Raw genomic sequence first — 19,803 nt, forward strand, 5'->3', positions numbered from 1 at the left:
TGTAAATAACTAAAATAATTATTATGAAAATAATGGTGTATATATATATAATTAAGTTTTTTTCTAAATAAAAATTAATTATAAAAAAAAAGACTGAAATCAGTGAATTTGATTTAATTTAATAATTTTAATGTATTTGTGAGCTTTGAAAGATCGATTCTAAAAATCGAAATGAACATAAAAATTAATATATAAAAATGTGGATTATTTATAAACAATTAGAATTCGCGTTAGATCAAGTGATGATGTATACAAAGATATTTTAAGTTGATAAATAAGCCTTGAGCTTACATTTTTTTCTGTATCAACATTTATATTTTTTTAATCTCTAGAATCAAAGATATCGTACAAATATACCAACATTTTGTATATAGATGCATGTAACAATGTCCGCTTTAATGTCCATTGTTATTTCCAACAATTCTCGAAAATAGAATCTCATTTCGAAATGTGCAAAATTAGATAAAATTGACCGGTTGACACTGATATTTATGTATTTATGCAAAATGTATGTTTTTATCGAACGAATTTAATAACAAAATGGGGGGGGTGGGAAGACTGTGATAACTCTATAAACAATCACACGAAATAGAAAATTTTTAATACAAAATGCACATGATAAATGCAAAATATCCAAAATCATAGTATACTTATTAAAGAATCGAGCAAATGTCTAAACTCCATCTTTTTTCAATCAGATTTATAAAAATTCGATTTTGCATTAACATTCATCTATCTATTCGATTCAAGTCTCTTTCAAGTTCAAGTCAAATTCGCAGAAAAACCATATAAACGTCCAAATTCATCCAAGTTTCAAACTGCTACGTTCAATCATGACATAGCTCATAACTTTTGGCTCAACTTTGGCAATCGGACGGGAATCTTATGTCCATTGGCGCGATTCTCTTTTCATCCAAGTTCCGCCATCGAGCAAAGATCACGAACTGAGAATCTCTGCCGTGGGAGAGCCGAGTGATTCACCGTGGCAAAAAGAAAAACCGCGAACGAGGCAGGCTTACGGACGGGGAATAACCTGATGCGTATACCGGGAACTCTCGCTTCAAACTCAATTCGACTTTCGTCGAATCTTTAAAAATGAACTTTTGCACTCTTGGAAATTTGATTTGCGTCATTCGTGATTTTTGTTTCGTTCGACTTGAAATCAGATATTCAAATAAATTTGAAAGGAATTTTTGTGTAATAAATCATTGAACCTATTTGGATAAGAAAAAATCAAATTTTTGAACTTTTTTAATTGTATCTAATTGTAATTGCATGTTTATTTTTTTTTAGAAATTTATTGAATAATGAATTTATAGAAATGTAATTTTGAATTTTTGTTAATATAAAACATTGGAAGCTTTTGAAGGTTGAGATTAGAAATTTATGAAATAAATTAAAGAAATGAAAGATGTTAATAAATAATTAAATTTTTTTTGAATATTTGAAAATTTGAAAAAAAAAGAAAGTTTTAAATGTTAATTTAATTATGAATTAAGATAGGATGGATTAAAATTAGGAGAAAAATTTTAATCAAAAATTTAATCAATCCATTTAAAATAATAAAATAAAATAAAATAATATAAAATAGTTATAACATTTTAATCTATATATATTTATTCACTTCGATTAACACAAAATCCTGTTAAAAAATTTCATCACTACTATATTTCTTCTTCAGATTATTATTTTCGTGCATTTTTATCAATAAAAAATTTGAATAAAAAATACCATAAATAATACTTAGTAATACACAAATATTTTATATCATTTTACGGCATTAAATTTCGAAAATTCAAATATGATTTTTCTCTAGTTCCAATACGATTTTCAATAATAGTTCCAATACGAATTCAAATAAAAAATAATATCGTAAAAAAAAGTATAAAAATTTCATCGCTCAAAATATCATAGTTGATAATTTAATTGTGTTTGAATAAGATTGAATAAGAAAATCGCGGTTTTTAGAAGATATTGTCGTCGTTTCGTTGGTGCATTTAGAAGGTTCATGGAAAGGGATCTTACAATGGCCATTATGTGAAAAGAGAAGTTGAAGTTTGTTGCGTTCGCCGAGAATGGCCTTCGTAAAGTTGCTTTCGTCGAGTGAGTTTGAAGTAATGAAGTGAAGAGGTAAGAACAGCGATAACTCATAAAAGCTACGAAATGAATATCCTGTGAAGTATTACGTGGAATAAAATTTCTTATAATTATTCTCTTTTTATATATTTTTCCTCATAATTTTATTAAATTTATTAACAGAAAACGATAATAAAGATGTAACAATTACAAATTGAATATTAAGTACACATTGTAAAAAAAAATCGTGTAAAAAAAATCAATTACAAAACTTATACATAAAAATTTATAGACACATAAAAGAAAAATTAATGTATTTAGAAAAATGAAAAAAATAATATTTTTTTTTTTAATTGATTAAAATATGAATCTTTAATAGAAAGAGACCATATATTAAAGAAGAATAAGAAATATGATTCTAATAAATATACATAATTAAATAATAATAAATTAATAAAGAATAAAAAATTACACACATGAATAAATGTACCTATCAACAATATATAACAATACATATACATAAATGTAAGAGTAACAAAAAATAAATATATATATAATAGCATAACATAAAATATATTATATATATTATATATTAGAATTTTTACAATTTTGTGTTATGCTATTATATACATATTTATTTTTTGTTACTCTTGAAGAAGTCTATTTTATAAATATATATATAAAATAGACTTCTCCAAATGCGCAATTTTCCACGAAACAACAAAATGTATCATATATCCTACATCTATAACTATATCGAATAAAGTCTTACCAATTTCTCGAGTCGACTATCTTTTGATCCATTTTTCATTCTCTTTATTTCCATCCAATGAACAAAAATTTGCCACATCGCATTGCCAAATCGAATCTCATTCTCTATTCAAACAGATCGAAGCTTGCCCGATCGAAAGTAAGCTCGTTTCACGGGTTTATTGTCCGGATAATGACCGCACCTTTCGAGATTCGAGATCCGAAGAGAGAGAGAGAGAGAGAGAGAGAGAGAGAGAGAGAGAGAGAGAGAGAGAAGAAGAAGCCATGATGCAACGTGAGCTCAGGTAAAAAGCCAGAACTGTTCGAAAATTTAAAGGCTCGTCAGCTGTTCGTAAAGAGGAATCGTGTACACTCCTCTCGTCCTTTTCTTTCACCCTCGAGCAGCGAGAAGAAGGGATGGCGAGGAAGATAAATGCAGCAGAGGGTTGACCGAGAACAGCTGCTATCCTGGAAGAATGATCGGGCCAAATGCGAATTCCGTGAGACGATCGGTCTGCCTATCTTTTTACCTATGCTTTTCGAACGAAGACACTGTCTGCACCGGCGTTCAAGTCGCCAATCATGTTTTGGCCCCGATACACATTTCTTTTTTTGGAATTTTTGATTATTGATCTCTTGCTTTGATTATTTGATATTCGACGAGGCGAGATTCTTTGTAAATTTTTGAAAGATTTTTTTGAGATGCAGACACGATTATCTTGAAAAAGATAGAGGAACATTGTTTCATGATATTATTTAATTAAAGATAAATTTTTATAAATTAAAGATAAATTTTGATATTGATAAATTAAAGATATTGACAATTATAGATAAATTTTGAATTTGCAGGAATAACCGAATACGTTAGAAATTTTTATTAGAATAAAATAATCTTCTTTACAGAAGTGTGTCTATATCTATGATTTTAAAATTTGGAAAAAATAATAATAAATATTGAAGAAAAGAAAAATAAAATCGCTTAATAGCGGAAAAGCTGATATGCTTCTTAGTAAAAAATGAGCAAATAACGAAGAATTTGAATTGAAATCAATAAGATCAAGAAATATGTAATTCTAATTATAAATGTAATTCATATACACACAATTTTAAATCTCAACGAATGTGATCAGTAATATAGCGTTTGTAGAACAATGTTACAAAAATTTTACAATTACTTTTATATTTCATTATACATTTTTCTATCATTAAAGAAATAAAAAGTACATAATAAAACTAAATTTTTCGAATTGAAAATAGAATCTTTCTAAAAAAAAATAATTTTAATTTTGACAATCATTTGCAATTAAAATAAGTTTGAAAAGTAAATTTATATTTTATTACATATTTTTCTATCAAGAACTTTGACAAAATTTTCTTAATTATCTAAAAAAATAAATCTATTTTTTGAAAGTAGATAGATTCTTCGAAAAGATTTCCTCAAGAAAAAAAAATAAAAAATCCAATCTTACTTGATGATAGAACAGAACATAAAATTTTTATATGACCAAGGGAAAAAACAAGAGTAATGTTTTATGAAGTGCACGTGTACCATTCGTTCGATGGAAAATGTTTAAGAGAACATAGTTCAAAGACCTCCCACAAAGTGTCGCGTTGGTCTGTTCAACCTTTCTTCCATTAAGGAAAATTCGACAAATGAGGGCGAGAGAAGTAAGCAAGGAAAAAGAAAAAAAAAAAGAATATATGAAACGAAAACTGGAACGAAAACTTTGATCCGATCGTAAACAGAAGGATCGTTAAATTTTAAGATTTTTCACCCTGAATTCCATTTTCTTCAACGATAAAACGAAATTTGTAAATTTTATCCAAATCCAATGATTGTAAAATTTTTTCTTAGAAAAAAATATAGTATCTATAAAATATATATAATTTACTAGATAATAAAATATTAAATAATAGAAAATTTTAATTATTTAAAAAAAATTTGTAATTTATATATTTTTTCGTTTCTTTTATTAACAATCTACTAACTATCGAATCAATTGTAATTTGCAAATAAATATACATTTTCTAAATTATTTAATAATAATAAATAAAAGTCTATTCTATTTTATTTTATAACGCTTGAAGAATTTAGTATGAGTTAGATTGTTTTTTTATTTAGTAGAAATTGAGAAACCTTAATTTAGGAGATGAAGAATCATTGAGCTTCTTGATCTTAATCAATTGATTAGAATGGAATGTAAATAGAATGGTGAAGAATAAGAAAGGTTTCATTGTGTAACCTACAACGCAATTTCGTGATACTTTTCTATTCTTGGATAATAAATCACAGTTTTACATTTCAGTTCTTCAAATAACATAGTATTTCTTTCATTATGTTTCATTCAGTAATGCAATAAAGTTTTATTGTTACATATTTCATTTTTATTTCTCAAACAAACATTACTTTAGATGTGAAGAAAGATATGTTAATTTCATTCTACACCTAGTTTTAATTATCGTTGCTAGTTATATTTTTAATGGAAATATGTTCTTTGTAATTAGATCTTTTCATACAATTCTTATTTTCTTATTAAACTAATTCATATTTAAACCAAAACTTAAGAATCATAAATCTTTCAGGACAAACATCTTTTGCTAAATAATTTTTATTAAGAAAAAGTTTCAATAAAACTACCTCATCTACTTCTTACTGCATTCTAGTAAATTAATTCATATTGAAAATCAAAATTTGAAAATTAAAAATCCTCTGCAATTAGAAATATCTTTCACTAAATAAAATTTTCAAATCGAAAAAGAAAAAAAACAGGAGCACAATATTAAAATCACAAGATTAAAATTAATAAAATCGTTCCAAATATTTTCTACTTTTTATTAAATCAATTCATATTGAAAACCCAAAAATTTCCAAAATCAAAAATTCTCTACAACCTCTACGTACGTTTATTACAAACCTCAAGTTCTCCAGATTCTCAAGCAATCTCATAAACCGCCCTCCGGACAATTCTCACTAACAACGCAACGATCCAAAAACGAATCCTACCCCAATTACCCAAACATCCTCCAACATCCCTTTCACGATCCCTTCTTTACCGACCCAGAAAACTTGAAAAACGAAAATTACACAAAATTAAAAAAAAATAAAAAAAAAACCAAAAAGAAAAATGTGATTCGAGTCGAGGAAGAGAAGAGGGGAGGGGAGAGGGGAGGAGAGGAGAGATTTTTCGAATAATCGGCCGCGACCCAGACTCGACACGACGAAGCTTTTGTCCGCCATCGCGCATTGTTGCATCTGAAATTCGTGAGAGATTCGGTGGCAGCGCTCTGGGGGGAGGGAGAAGTGCGCGTGTCTGGGTTGGTTAGAAGACAAAAGTTGGCCGAGAGGGAGCTTGGAGGGAGGGGGAGTGCGGATATGAAGGAGCTTCCACTTGGCGTAAGCTTGGCGAAAGCTTATGTCGCCGACAATGGAGGAGAGAGCGTTCTTAGAAAAAGGCTCGTCGCGTGGAACAACGGATATCTGATGAGAACGGGGCGCACGGGAAACCGTTGAAGGGTGACGAGTGAAAAAAAGGGAATGAACGTGGCCCTCTCTCTCTTCCTCTTTGTTTTTCTCGAGGGATGCCTCTATCTCTCTGTCATCCTCGCACGGCAAATCATCCATTGAGGGAAAAGTCGGTCAACGAGGAACAAACGAGACGATACGAACACAGGACAGGGCAGAGGAGGGAGATCTGGTGGTTGTCGACGAGGCGGTTGACGAGGAGGAAGTAAGGTTGGGATGATGTTTCCTTTTGGTCCAGAGATGGCCTTTGAGGATTTTTGTTTGATACTGAGATGTTTGTTGGGAAGAAGGGGTGTTTAATCGTGAGGCTTGGAAGGGGAAATATGGAGAATATATATGAGAATGGGACGGTTTCTAATTGTGATACGGTGGATCTTTAAATTTTGAAAGATTTGAGGTTCGATCTTCGTTTTGAATAAAAATGATAGGTAATTTTGAATAATAATGATGGGAAAATTAAAATTTGAAAAAATTGAAATAGGTAAAAATAAGTAATAAGTAAGTATTAGTATTATCCGAAAATCAATTATAATAATCAAGTAACGAATTGATTCATTATTTATTAATTGATTCACAAGAGATGATTATTTTGATGAAATATTTTTTATATATGTTATTATAAGTAAAAACTTTTAATTATTGAATTTCTTTCATTATTCAACAATATAATCTTTTTGAAATAGTTTTAAACGTTCTATATTGTGTAAATTTGAGAGATTTTGGAGATTTGAAATGGATGAATTTATATTATATCATGTTCGAAGTTAATTCTAATTGAAAGAATTTTGAAGATTAGATTGAGAATTTTTATTTGATACATTAAAAAGGTTATTTAATTTCACAAGAGTTTGCAATTGAGATAATTGGAAAAGATAAAATTTGGATGTGAAATTTAAGAATTTGTCCATTCAAAAATCTCTGTGATTGAAATAGTTGGAAAAAATATATTCTTTGGAGAAATATATTTATAAGATATGTGTTAAAATTTTTGAAAATCCGACGCAATTGTTTTGAATTATTACATACGTTCTTTTTTTATATTATATGAACTTTAAATAAGAAAAAAAAAATTAAAAAATTAAAAAATTTTTAAAAAGTTTCCAAAAATATATATAAGTTTGAAAACTTATATTGTATAATTTTGCATAATTAAATATTACACAAACAATCACAATAAAAATCGGTAATCAAGCATAAATTTCTTTCTTTCTAAAAAGAAAAATTTTTTTCAAAAAACATTTCTCTCATTTCAATAATAACCAATTAAAATATTACTATTTTAATTTCTATGAAAATTTATCATTAATAAATCTTTTTCAAGATAAAAAAAAATATACTCGAATATCACTCGAAACAAACATCGTCAGTCGATATCTTTTCGAATTAAACGTTGGAACGAGGTTGAAACGAGGGTTTCCATCCCCGAATCCCTTTGGTTTCGCTTCTCATCGGGCCGGCAAATCACCCATTGAGGAAAAAGTCGGTCAACAACAACCGCGACGATACAAATTCATCCCCCTGGTGGCGGATAAGCGCGATATCTGGCCCGTTGTTCGGTGGAAAACGGCGGAAACGAGGGGATGAACGGCCTGTTCCGTGCGCGAAAATAACGGAGGAAATGACGACTTCAGCCGGAGGACTTCTCTTTCCACGACCTACTTTCCATTGTGCAATAGGCGGCTCTGCTTTCTGATCCAACGGAAGAAGAACCATCGTAATGGAATATTAATATTGGGGTTGCTGAGCAACTTGTACAAGTGGAGTGTCCCCTAGGGGAAGGAGAGAGGGGGGGGGGGGAGGAGGAGAGAAAGAAGCTTTCGACGGCATTAAATTGTATATTCTTGCAGATGTTCGATCGAAAGAAATTCTGAAAGGAAGTTCAAAGAAGAAATTTTTTGAAATCTTTGATGGGAGGATGTAAACATATATGTGTATCATATTAAAGTATTATATATAATATACGTGATTCTTTCAAATTGCATCGTAGATGTATAATATGTAAATGATAAATATATTTTTTTATAGCGCATTTTTCTTACATAGTTATTAAAAGAATATCGATGGCAAAGAATTCTTATGGATATTTGTCGCGAACTTTCAAAAGAATATTTGAAAAAATTTTTAAAGTAGTGTATATATTATATATATGTATATATATATATGTTATTATTATTATTATTATTATTATTAATTTAAATTATTATTAATTTAATAACAGAACATATTTTGTTTTATATTTGAAAAATTGAAAAAATTATATTAATAATAATAATGATTATTATGAAATTGGTATTATATTAATGATTATAATTTTATATTAATGATAATGTGATAATTTTTGATAAATTTTCTAATAAATTGTAAGTAATTTGTGAATTTTTATGCAACTAAAACAAGTTCATATATCAAATATAATATTTACAAAATATTAATAATTTTATTTTTATATTATTATATTATTATTATATATATTAAAAAAAAAATGTTACGTAATACATCTTTTGCACAAACTATTCAGAATTTTATCAATTCCTTCGATATTACATAGAAGTTTTATTTAAAATATTCAATTATCATATAAATAAAACAATTATCATAAAATATGCAAAATACATATAATATGAAATCTAACAAAATATAAGAGAAACGATATTTATACGAAAAAGAAAATCGTTACTTTTCGAAAATCTAACATCCATCGATTCATCCTCTCGGGAAAAAATTGATAAAAAGCACCAAAGAGAAGCATATTTATAAAACATTCATCCTTCGTCTCATTAGCAAAGCATTTCCAGTTAGCTAGCATATAGGTTATCGGATTTTCCGGGAATAGCCGACAATCTTTAACGTCCTCGAGATGCGAAAGTGGATCGTGCAACTTACTAAGAATACTCGATTCACTTCTATTCAACCATCCTCCACGGCATCCCTCTGTTTCTCCCTCTTTCGATAATGAATGCGAGAGATGGCGACGTGTCCCTGAGCTGAACTCGAAATTAGGGAAGAGAAAATGGAGGAATGGGAATAGAAAATGTACATCCAACACTCGGTTTAAAGCTATCTGTGACCGAGTTCAATTTTCCATGTTTATTGTTAGAAAGGACACGAGGCACAATTGCAACTAGGATATCGAGCTTGGACGGTAGTTGTAGTAGCTTGGAGACAAACTGGTGACGCATGTGTTGAGCGTAATCGTGATTAATGCTATTGACGCAATTGTTGGATTTTTCGTTTCTACGCGTCTAAAAAATAGATAAATAATTATGTTATCGTGTAAATTAAATGCGTATTTAATTAGATTAATAGTAATGGATAAAGTAAGAGTATATTTATGTTTTCTAACGGTATTAGAGATATTTATAGAGATATTTAATTAACAAAATACAAATAAGTAGCAATAAATAATTTTTTGATAAAATTTCTTTTTCTTCTTCTTCTTTTTTTTATTATTTTTATTTTTTATATTTAAAATTAAAATATATGATACACATGTGCATAAATATAAGATAAAATAGCGAATTGAATAAAGTATCATTGAACTTTTACTTCTAATTTTATATTCTTAATAGATTAATTCTTATATTCTTAGAAGAACAATAATATATATTTTTTAATAAGATATAACATTAAAAGTTGAAAATTAAATATGTAATATTTAATTTATATAATTATAATTAAATATGTATAATATTATAATAGTATCATTGCATATAATAATAGTATATACACATATAATAATTTTATTAATAATATATCATTCAAAAATTTCATTTCTTTATAAAATTAAAATGTTTTCAGTATACATATATACATGTAAAAATTCTTACTATTTTTATATAATATAATAAGATATAAAATATACAAGATTATCTCAAATTACATAGACGAACATAAAGTGCATAGTTCGTTTGATTATATGGTATATATAACAAGTATAATATTTACATAGGATGTATGCATTCAAAACACCTTCAGGACGTAGAAGGCCAAAACAAACATAGAAATAAATCTCAAGATTTATTTATTGAATTATAAATATCATTTAATTAACATAGCATTAATTATAAGCAATTGAATAAATAAATGCTTCCATTTCGTTTCGTTTAATGCAAACTTAAATTTCTGTTCACTTAATAAACAAGATTCAATCGACGTCTTTGTATATCTCAAACATTCATTTATCTCCTACAAAAGGATCTTATATAGAGTACACCAACAGACTATGAATAATAAATAATAACAGTTCATGGCTTTTTCACAATTTCCTCTCGAAACTCGAAAGATTGTTCAATCTGATAGAGGAAATGCGTGTTTTGGGTATAGAGCGGCCCAAAAGGATCGTGACAGGATTAAGCTAACAAAAGTAAACGCGTAGTTCGCAGCTAGTTATCTGCGTCACCACGGCCTTTTTATTTTATCTCAGAGAAACCTTTCACTTCGACGCTACGTGGGAAAACAGCGATCAAAAATAAAGGAAGCAGCGAGTTCACTAACGATCCTGTAGAAAAGTTCCTTGAGTTCCTTCTAAGGCATCTTCCAGGCATCATCGTTAAGGGCCGAGTAAAATTATTGATCTCGAGAAATTAGAGCAAATTGAGCATAATAAATTTTCATTCGATAAATTATTTTTGCATATAGGGTTCTTTATGAAAAAAAATAAAGTGAAAAAAATAGAATAAATTTTTTAAGTAAAAATTAGTTAATTTTTTTAATTTTTAGATCAAATATGAATAAATTATTGATAATGAATTATTTTATATGTAAAAATGAGTAGAATAGAAATTTTATTGTTTTCGAGATAATTAAGATCGAACATATACAATAAAGAAATTATATAATCGATAATAAATTTTTCGAAAATTTTTAAACAAAATAAAATCAATTCTACATTTTTTATTTACTTATTATATATGTAAAATATAAATATATCGATAGTTTCCAATCAGAGGAATCAATTTCGTTACTCGAAAAATTTTCTTGTTCATTATTCGGTCGGACTCTAAAAGAATTTTTAAATTTTCAAATTAAAATATTTTTTTTTTCTATAAAAAGAGAGATTTAGAAATTAATTTTAATACAATATACATTTGGATAATGAATTAAAGATTGAGAAAATATAAAAATTTTTTTGATTCAATAAAAAAAGATAAATTTTACTTTCGTAAATTAATAGAGCTATTCAAATTTTGAATTTTATTAATACAAAATTATTAAAGCTAAAAGATTTTCACGATTAAATTATATCAATAAAAAATTTCTTAAAATTGGAAAACCTATGAAGGAATTCTTGTTAATATACCTACAATTTTTTATTTTTTTTATGAATAGATTGAATAATTTTGCGGTAAAGTTTTCATCAGAATAATAAAAGTTTTTATTAGAACAAAGATAAGATTGGAGGAAAATAATTAAATTACAATAATTTCTTGTTCGCAACTTCTTTCCTCTTTTTTTCTTCTATAAAACACAAGAAACTGGAAGCAAAGGTCTCATATACGCAAGAAGATCAAACGTCGTAAAAAGTGATGCAAAACGTTAGTAAAGTATAACGAGAATATTAAGCTTACACCAAGGATTGTAATTTATGCCAAGCGGAAAGTTATATTTTATCTCGAGATTATCATGTGTTTCTTTCTTTGAAGAAGTTCCGACAACTAACGAAGTCGTTATTATGCGCTCCAAATTGGGTCACTGCATGAAAAGATTATTAGACTGCAAATTTTTATAAATTCAATATGAAAAATTTAATAGAGTACAAATTTAAAAAAATGTACATAATAATATAGCTGCCAATGTGAAATTAAATTTTTATAAAAATAAATTTTAAATAAATTTGCTTTATTCTTCAAATATTGTACTGTGTATTGTATTTTGGATATTTTTCTTTTGCGAATTTTATTACATTTTTACATAAATGTATAAACACTGGCAATGTAATAATATAATAATTAAGATGAAATATGTCTGTTACAATGCTTAACAGGTGAAACGAATTTTTGTTTAGATTGCATTACATCAATTTATAAAAATATGAATTTATACAAATATTTACAGTCTAGTTATTACTAAGGAAAAAATCAGGTGTTGTGATTTCAATTTCATGAATTGAGAAAATACTCAAGTGTGCATTGAATCATCTAGAGAAACATATTGAATATACATACATGAAATCATATCCGTTAAACGACAATTAAAAATACTCAATGATCTCAATATTAGATTTCTAAATATAGAATCTATATTTCTAAATATAGAAAAAAATATAGATATAAAATCGAAAAAAATTTGTTGAAATATATATTTACTTTACATAAAATAATGTTAAATGAAAATATAATTTTGAATTATATCTGACAATATGAAATTAAATCTTCGTGCATCTCAAATATATATAGAGTAGTATATCAAAATAATAAAGAAAATTAATTGATTGATTGATAAAGATAGTTAATTAACAAGTGCAGATCTAGTATTCTATCTCCATATGTAAATATTTTAATCAACGATTATGAAAATAATATAAACCATATTGTATTTAAAATTGACAGATGTTCTCCAGATGTAAAATAAAATTAGAAAATTAGACTTAAGAAGTTAATATCTCATCTTGCAGTTGCATAGCATAATATTAAAATTATATAATTATAATAGAATATTAAAATATAATAAACACTACAGTTATCAATATTAAAATATATATATTACTTTAACCAAACACTAAGTAATCTTATCAACAGACCCTTATAAAAAAAAAGTCACTTTTACTAAGTAAATAAGACATCCAATACCATTTAACAATACTTCAATATCATTCTATATATTTACAATAGAATCATATTCTTAGAAATAAAAATCTTGAACATATTCAATCAATAAGACAAATTTGTCGCATCTACCACTCAATCAAACAACATAGCAAACAAAATTGCATCGAAATCAAAATTGTCGATACTGATTATCCACTAAAATTTCCTCGACCATTGGAATACGGTATTTCCACCGATTGTATGCCACTTTAGATGCGTGAGAGCCGCGGCATAGGTACTGTTACAACACCGGAGTGCTTCTGTTTCATGCGACAAAAGCGGCTGGCCACCCCTTGTCCAGGCGAACGAGCCAGGACCGGTTCCATAAGGAAATTACCACCAGCTTAATTTCACGAGGCGACCACGGTGCGCGAGTTATGTCAACGTTGCTTACAGGCCGGGGTGATGTAAGTACGAGCGAGGTATTTTCACTCGGTGTAACGAGTGAACATCTAGCCAGCTGTCTTTCAACTGAGCTTCAAAACAGGGGATTTTCTCTTGGAGAAGTTTATGAGATGTGTCATAGGAGATGTGGATAATTTGAATATACAAGTCCTCTATTAGAATGAGAGATACATTCAATCCTCGTTGAACTTTTATTTTCCAAACTTGATTTTTTTTTTTTAAGTGAGTTTTTTAAGTAATTATGTAAATTACGTAGTTGATATGATGATATTGACATTATTATCTATATGTACATATGATAATCTGTACAAAGTGTTCAATTCTCGTTGATTTTTTTAATAAAAAATTATGTAAATTATAAGGTAGTTGATCGGATATTGATATAGTTATCTGTATGTATGTATATATGTATATATATAGTAATTTGAATATATAAGGTGTTCCATAGGGACAGAGACATGTTTATAATATCCGTGGACTTTTATTTTCCAAACTTTTTTTAAGAAATTATGTAAATTATATATTTGATCAGATATTGATCTATATGATCTATAGTTATCTGTATATATGTATTTGAATATGATATCTTATTAGGAATAGAGATATTTATTTTTTAAATTTGATTTGCTTCTTTTTATTATCATCTATTTTAATTATGATGTAATTGAAATATTGATATAGTGATATAGTGAATGATGTCGATAAATATAGTTATGATATTACGTAGTTGATCAATATTTCCATAGTAATAGTTTAATGTCCATAATGGCATGCATCGAGAAAAATCCTTTGCACAAGTGATTCGAAGATCAATTTAAAATAATATTGTAAATTTCAATTTTTCAAACTTGACAAAAATTTTATTACAAGATTTATTTATATTTTTTAGAGATTGCAAGACAATCATTGTATTTTTAATAATAATGTCTATATACAGTTTTTTTATCAAAATCATTAACGTAGAATTTATTTGTATATTTCAATATTAATAAACTAATAATATATTTCTTTTAAAATAATATATTCTTTTTACGATTATACAATTGTAATTTTTTAATACATTTTATTTATATTTGCATTTTCGTAAAAATACTCGAAATAATTTTAAGAAAATATTATTTTTTTCTTTTTTTTAAAATTAAAAATTTCCATGTTATGTTATTTTGTTATTTTATCATATCAAATGTTATTTTATTATCAATGTTCTAAATTAATATAATAATATAGATCATATAGATCAAATAGATAAAATAATATAATAAAATAAAGATGAAGGACGAAAAAATTCATAACATTCATAATATAATATGGCCGATTAATATCGCATTAATTGATAATAATAATTGTTATTGTGTGTGAAAATTTGTATATGTAAATTATATTGATGATTTATACGGTTCTCACAAAATTAACACCATTAATATTTCTTATATTTAATATTTTTTTCTATAAATTTATATTTATATAATTTCTATAAGCTAGAATACCAAGTATTTATTGAATAAACTATATTCCTATTTTTATTAAAATAAAAATCTTAGAATTGTTTCTTATTTCTTATAGTGTTACAATATGCTTATAACTTAAATTTAAACCAATAGATCAAATTATTGTTTTAAATAAAGAAAATTTATAATTTTGTCATAATTATAATATTTAATAAAATTTATAAATATTTATACAATTATAAAAAATCTAATTTCATTTTATATTTCTATCTTTCTATATATGTAACTATTTTAAAGATATTGCTAAATCCTAATTGAAATTTGAAATTTTTGAATTATTGATATAAATATCTAGATCTAATGGAAATTTATAAACTAAATAAAATTTATGAATTGTTGTGAATATTCTTCAAGTTTAGAGAAGATTTTCCAAACTTGAAAGTTTAAATATTAGTTAAAGAAAAAATTAAAAAAAAAAATCGAAAATATTCACTAGTATACAACATTTTTAAACTTCTCTCTCTTCTGTTTCTTCAGGAAAGTTTCTCCAATTTGAAAGGAATCTCGTGGAATTTGGATTTGTTTCAAAGCTAGGAAACGTAAGAAAAGATGAGAACACAATAGGGTCGGAAACGAGCCAAGAATCGTAGCAAAATTGAGATTCACAATAAAAGAACTATTTGTACCAATATTATTGGAACCTATCTTTAAAGAGAAAACTAAAATTTCTTTATTAAAAAACATAAGAGAAAAAAGTATAATTGTTGTATCTCAAAGAAAAAAATATTAAAATACAGAAATTAATTTTTTATGAAGTTTACATAAGAAAGACATTGAATTTTCAAAAAAATGTAATAATATAATCTTTAAGGAAGCCAGAAAATCATTATAATAATTTATACACAAGAAAAGAATTAAATAAAATATTAATTACAACTCTAAACATCAAAATAATGAGAATTATTTCTATACGAAAATGTTGATTAAAGATTTTTTTCATTCTTTACAATCTTAAATATTAAGAAAATAGAAACTTAAACAAACTTTTATATAAATATATAAAAGTATTGGTTGTAATTTATTTTTCATCACAATTCCAAACATCATTAGTAATGAGAGTTATTTTTGCACAAAAAAATTAATTGAAGTTTATTTTTCATTATATATTATATTGTTATATTTGATTAAATGAGAAAAAAAATGAATCGATTATTTCTATATGATTTTATTTCCGAGCCATCTAACAGATGAATTAAACTAAGTTAAGATTAATTTTATTAAAAAAATTATGTAATCGTAAAATTGAAATAAAATCGAATTTTTGACCTGCAACTGGATTCATTGGTTTATTGTATGAACAAGTCATGCAACTACGCTCTCTTTTTAATATAAAAAATTAAAATATTCTAGAAATATTAAGAAGAAAAAAAAAAAAGAAAAATATTTTAAAAAATTTGATCTTATAGAGAGAAAAGTACTTTAAAGTAAATAAATACTTTTTAAAATTATATAACAGAATAAATCGTGTAGATTTTTAATCATTTCAATTCAAATAAACAGTAAATCACAATTCAAACACATAACATTTAAATCATTATAAATTAATCTTATTACGTTTATTCAAAATTGTTGACAATTTCTCAATAATTCTCTAATAATAAAATTGTAATTTTGAAATGTCAAGTCAATAACAGATATATCAAATAATTGATACTCAATTGGGTGTAATTTGATATCAAGATAACAAATTTCAAGTTCAATCACAATTATAATCTATTCTTAAGGAATACTTAAAGTTTAAAAAAAAAAAATTAAAAGATTGTCTCTATTCAATCTCTTTAACATTGCAAATCCAACATTCCTGAAAAATAGTCCGAAAAGAATTCGAAACTCCTCGAAATTTAAAAAAATCATACAGGGTGACATACCTATACAGCGCGCCTAGCAACCGCACACTCGCGAAAAGTATCCGCATATTAAATCGGATTGAGAACGTAAAGAACGGTGGAGAACGGTGGGAAAAAAAATGAGAAAAAGAAGAAGAAAAAAAAGAAAAAAACAACGGACGAGAAAAGTGGGGGGTTGTGGCTCACCTAGGCCCATCTTGCGCTTTAGTTTCTTCAACACCTTCATCTTGCTGCGCAGCGGTGCCAGTATGTTGCAATCCCCGTTGTTGTTCTGCGGCTGCAGCTCGGCGGAGGGTTGCTTCCCGGCGGGGTGGTGGTGATGATGGTGCTGATGGTGCGCGTGGTGCGTCTCGTGATGATGGTGGTGATGGCGGTGGTGGTGATGCTGCTGCTGTTGCACGCTCGCGCCGGGACTGGCGAGGTGGCTGCAGCAGTGACAGGGGTGGCTCTTGCTGCCCTTGACCGCGCACGACGCCCCCATAAATGTAGCCGTGGTGCTCTCGAAGTGACGAGAGCAACCGTGAGGATCCGGGGGAGGGAGGGGGAGGGGGGCAGGAGGGTATGGAGACGAACGAGACGACGGGACCGAGGTGAACGCGGGGGCCGAACTTGAACACCGGCTAATTTCTCACTGATTGCACATAGAGCACACTGTGACGTATAGTTGCGGACTGTGTCCAAATGGAACAGTACGATCAAGTATAAAAACGTAGAAATATAAAGGGGAAGATCGAGTAGAATATGGGAAGAAACGAGAGAAAAGCCTGATTTCTCTCGACACACACTCAGTACATATGTTTATCGTATATCGGCTTGTGGAAGAGATAGAAGAGGCTCTCTGATTGTTGTTAATCTCGAGGGATGAACGATTCGATAAACCGCGTGACACGAAAACGAGTAACGTAATCAACAACACGTAACCATAAAACTCCTACGTGCCCCTCGAACGGCCAGGGACGACTGACTGTTCGTCGACCGAGCGCCAGAGTATCGCCGAGCCGCGCGCGAGCCACCGACCAATCGCAGCCGTGCTGCCCCCACCACGTGTCCTGACAGCGGCTATCGCGGTAGTGGGGAGAGTGGCACCTGGTGGACAGCTGCCCCTTACCTGGCCACGACACACCGGGCCACCCCGTGTGCCAACGCGGGGAAGCCGGGGTGGACTCGCTACCTTCTCTCGGATACGAGAGGCGCGGGGTTGGAAATTCGAACTGGTCGCCGACTGCACGAGCATTGATCCTGCTAGACGCGATTACTTTTTTCTCTCTCTTTGCCTGTTTCTACCCCGCGCGGACGGAGAGGAAGAGCATTTTCGAGCCGGACACGGGGATTTCGGCTCAGACGGACTGACACGGTCCGGTATGGATTTTTTCCTCGAGTCGATGATTCGTTCCACGCGTTAAATAGTATGCCGCGAGATTTCTGGTCAAAATGTCCTTCTGGAAATAATGGAATAATGAAAGGATTTTGATCTTTGATGATTTTTATTGGTTATTATTAATCCTTTATACTTGATGATATTTTTTTCTTGAATTGATCATATTTTTCTTGTTGCTAAGTGTGGATTTCTAGTGAAAATTTGAAAATGGAAACACAAGATTTAATGGAAAAAATTTTATTTCGTTTCATATTTGATGAAATATAATTTTTTGGTAAATGTAAAATTAGTTTCATAAAAGTTTTAGAAAATGTTTTTTGAATATTACATTAATTATAATCGAAGATAAAAGAAAAAAGTAATTTTATAGTTGTTTTAAAATAAAAACAAAATTCATATAAAATTTTTTGAAATAATATTTTCTATATAAGAAGATAATAAAATGAAAATCAAAATGAAAGACAGGAATTTTATTGACTTTTATTTTAATACTCATGTGAAGATAAGATTAATAAAATTAGACGCGAAAAGTAATTGATTTTTAGATCGTTGAAGTTTCTAGCAAGGACCGACAACTCTTGGCAAAGAATCAAAGCAACTACTATTTTCTAGATCTACTTTTTATCCTTAATAATATATTCATATGTATACCATATGTGGTAACTAAATGAGTCTTTAATTATTATTACATTTATTTTTATTAATTAATATCCATCTAACATGAAACATAAAATTTATTTACTGAATTTATTTTTACAAATATTTTCTATTATTTTATTATTTTATTATTTTATTATCTTTCTATAAAAAAATGTTAACGATTATATTTATAATAGATATTTTTCTTAATAAATATTTCTATTAATCTTTTATTAATTTTTTATTTTCATTAATTTTTATTAATATATATCGTTAATACATACAGAAGTAGTATTTTAACTCATGCAAATAATATGAAATGAATATTTAATCGATCTATAAGAAAATAATATTTCGAATAAACAGTTTTAAAAATTATTGCCATTATATATATATAACATAAAAAACTTAATTTATTTTCAGCAAAAATAGAATCATCATTTTTTTATACATATTGCATTTCATTTAAACAAAATATAAATATTTTATTTACACTTGAATCCAAATACAAATAATACAATAAATAATATTTGTGCATAATGAAAATAATCTCTTTTTATAACTGAATTTATTTTTTATATTTTTGTTTGTACAAGAAAATGTTTATGCTATAGTTAAATAAATGTTTCTAAAAAAATTATAGTCTTGAAATAAATTTTACCGAATAAATATTTTGATACGAAAAATTATCACTGAAACCAAATTTTTTTAAATGAATTACAAAAAAAAGTATACAAATAAGATGTCATTTAAAATTTTACGACAAAAATCAAATAAGATTTTAAAAATATAGATAAGTATGTGATTTCAAAATTACAAAGCATTATAAAGAATTAAATTAAACAATTTTTGCTTACAGAAATATTTCTTT

General features: G+C 27.6%; 2 protein-coding genes across 2 annotated transcripts in view; both read right to left on the reverse strand.

The window, feature by feature from the left end:
- Positions 1-19,803, reverse strand: part of LOC122715604 (protein neuralized) — a 180,547-nt gene that overhangs the window by 68,807 nt on the left and 91,937 nt on the right. The window lies entirely within an intron of this gene.
- Positions 9,337-17,834, reverse strand: LOC122715608 (histidine-rich glycoprotein-like). The gene is made up of 2 exons (XM_043937909.1): positions 17,102-17,834; positions 9,337-9,591 (listed from the first exon to the last, which is right to left on the reverse strand). The coding sequence occupies exons 1-2, from the start codon at positions 17,394-17,396 to the stop codon at positions 9,584-9,586; spliced, it is 303 nt and encodes a 100-aa protein (XP_043793844.1). The 5' UTR covers positions 17,397-17,834; the 3' UTR covers positions 9,337-9,583.

Source organism: Apis laboriosa, unplaced genomic scaffold (assembly GCF_014066325.1).
Source record: "Apis laboriosa isolate Shangri-la unplaced genomic scaffold, ASM1406632v1 scaffold39_cov144, whole genome shotgun sequence".
Lineage (NCBI taxonomy): Eukaryota > Metazoa > Arthropoda > Insecta > Hymenoptera > Apidae > Apis > Apis laboriosa.

Coding starts and splice junctions, on each gene's coding strand:
- LOC122715608 (XM_043937909.1), bottom strand. CDS start 17,396: ATGGGGGCGTCGTGCGCGGTCAAGGGCAGCAAGAGCCACCCCTGTCAC.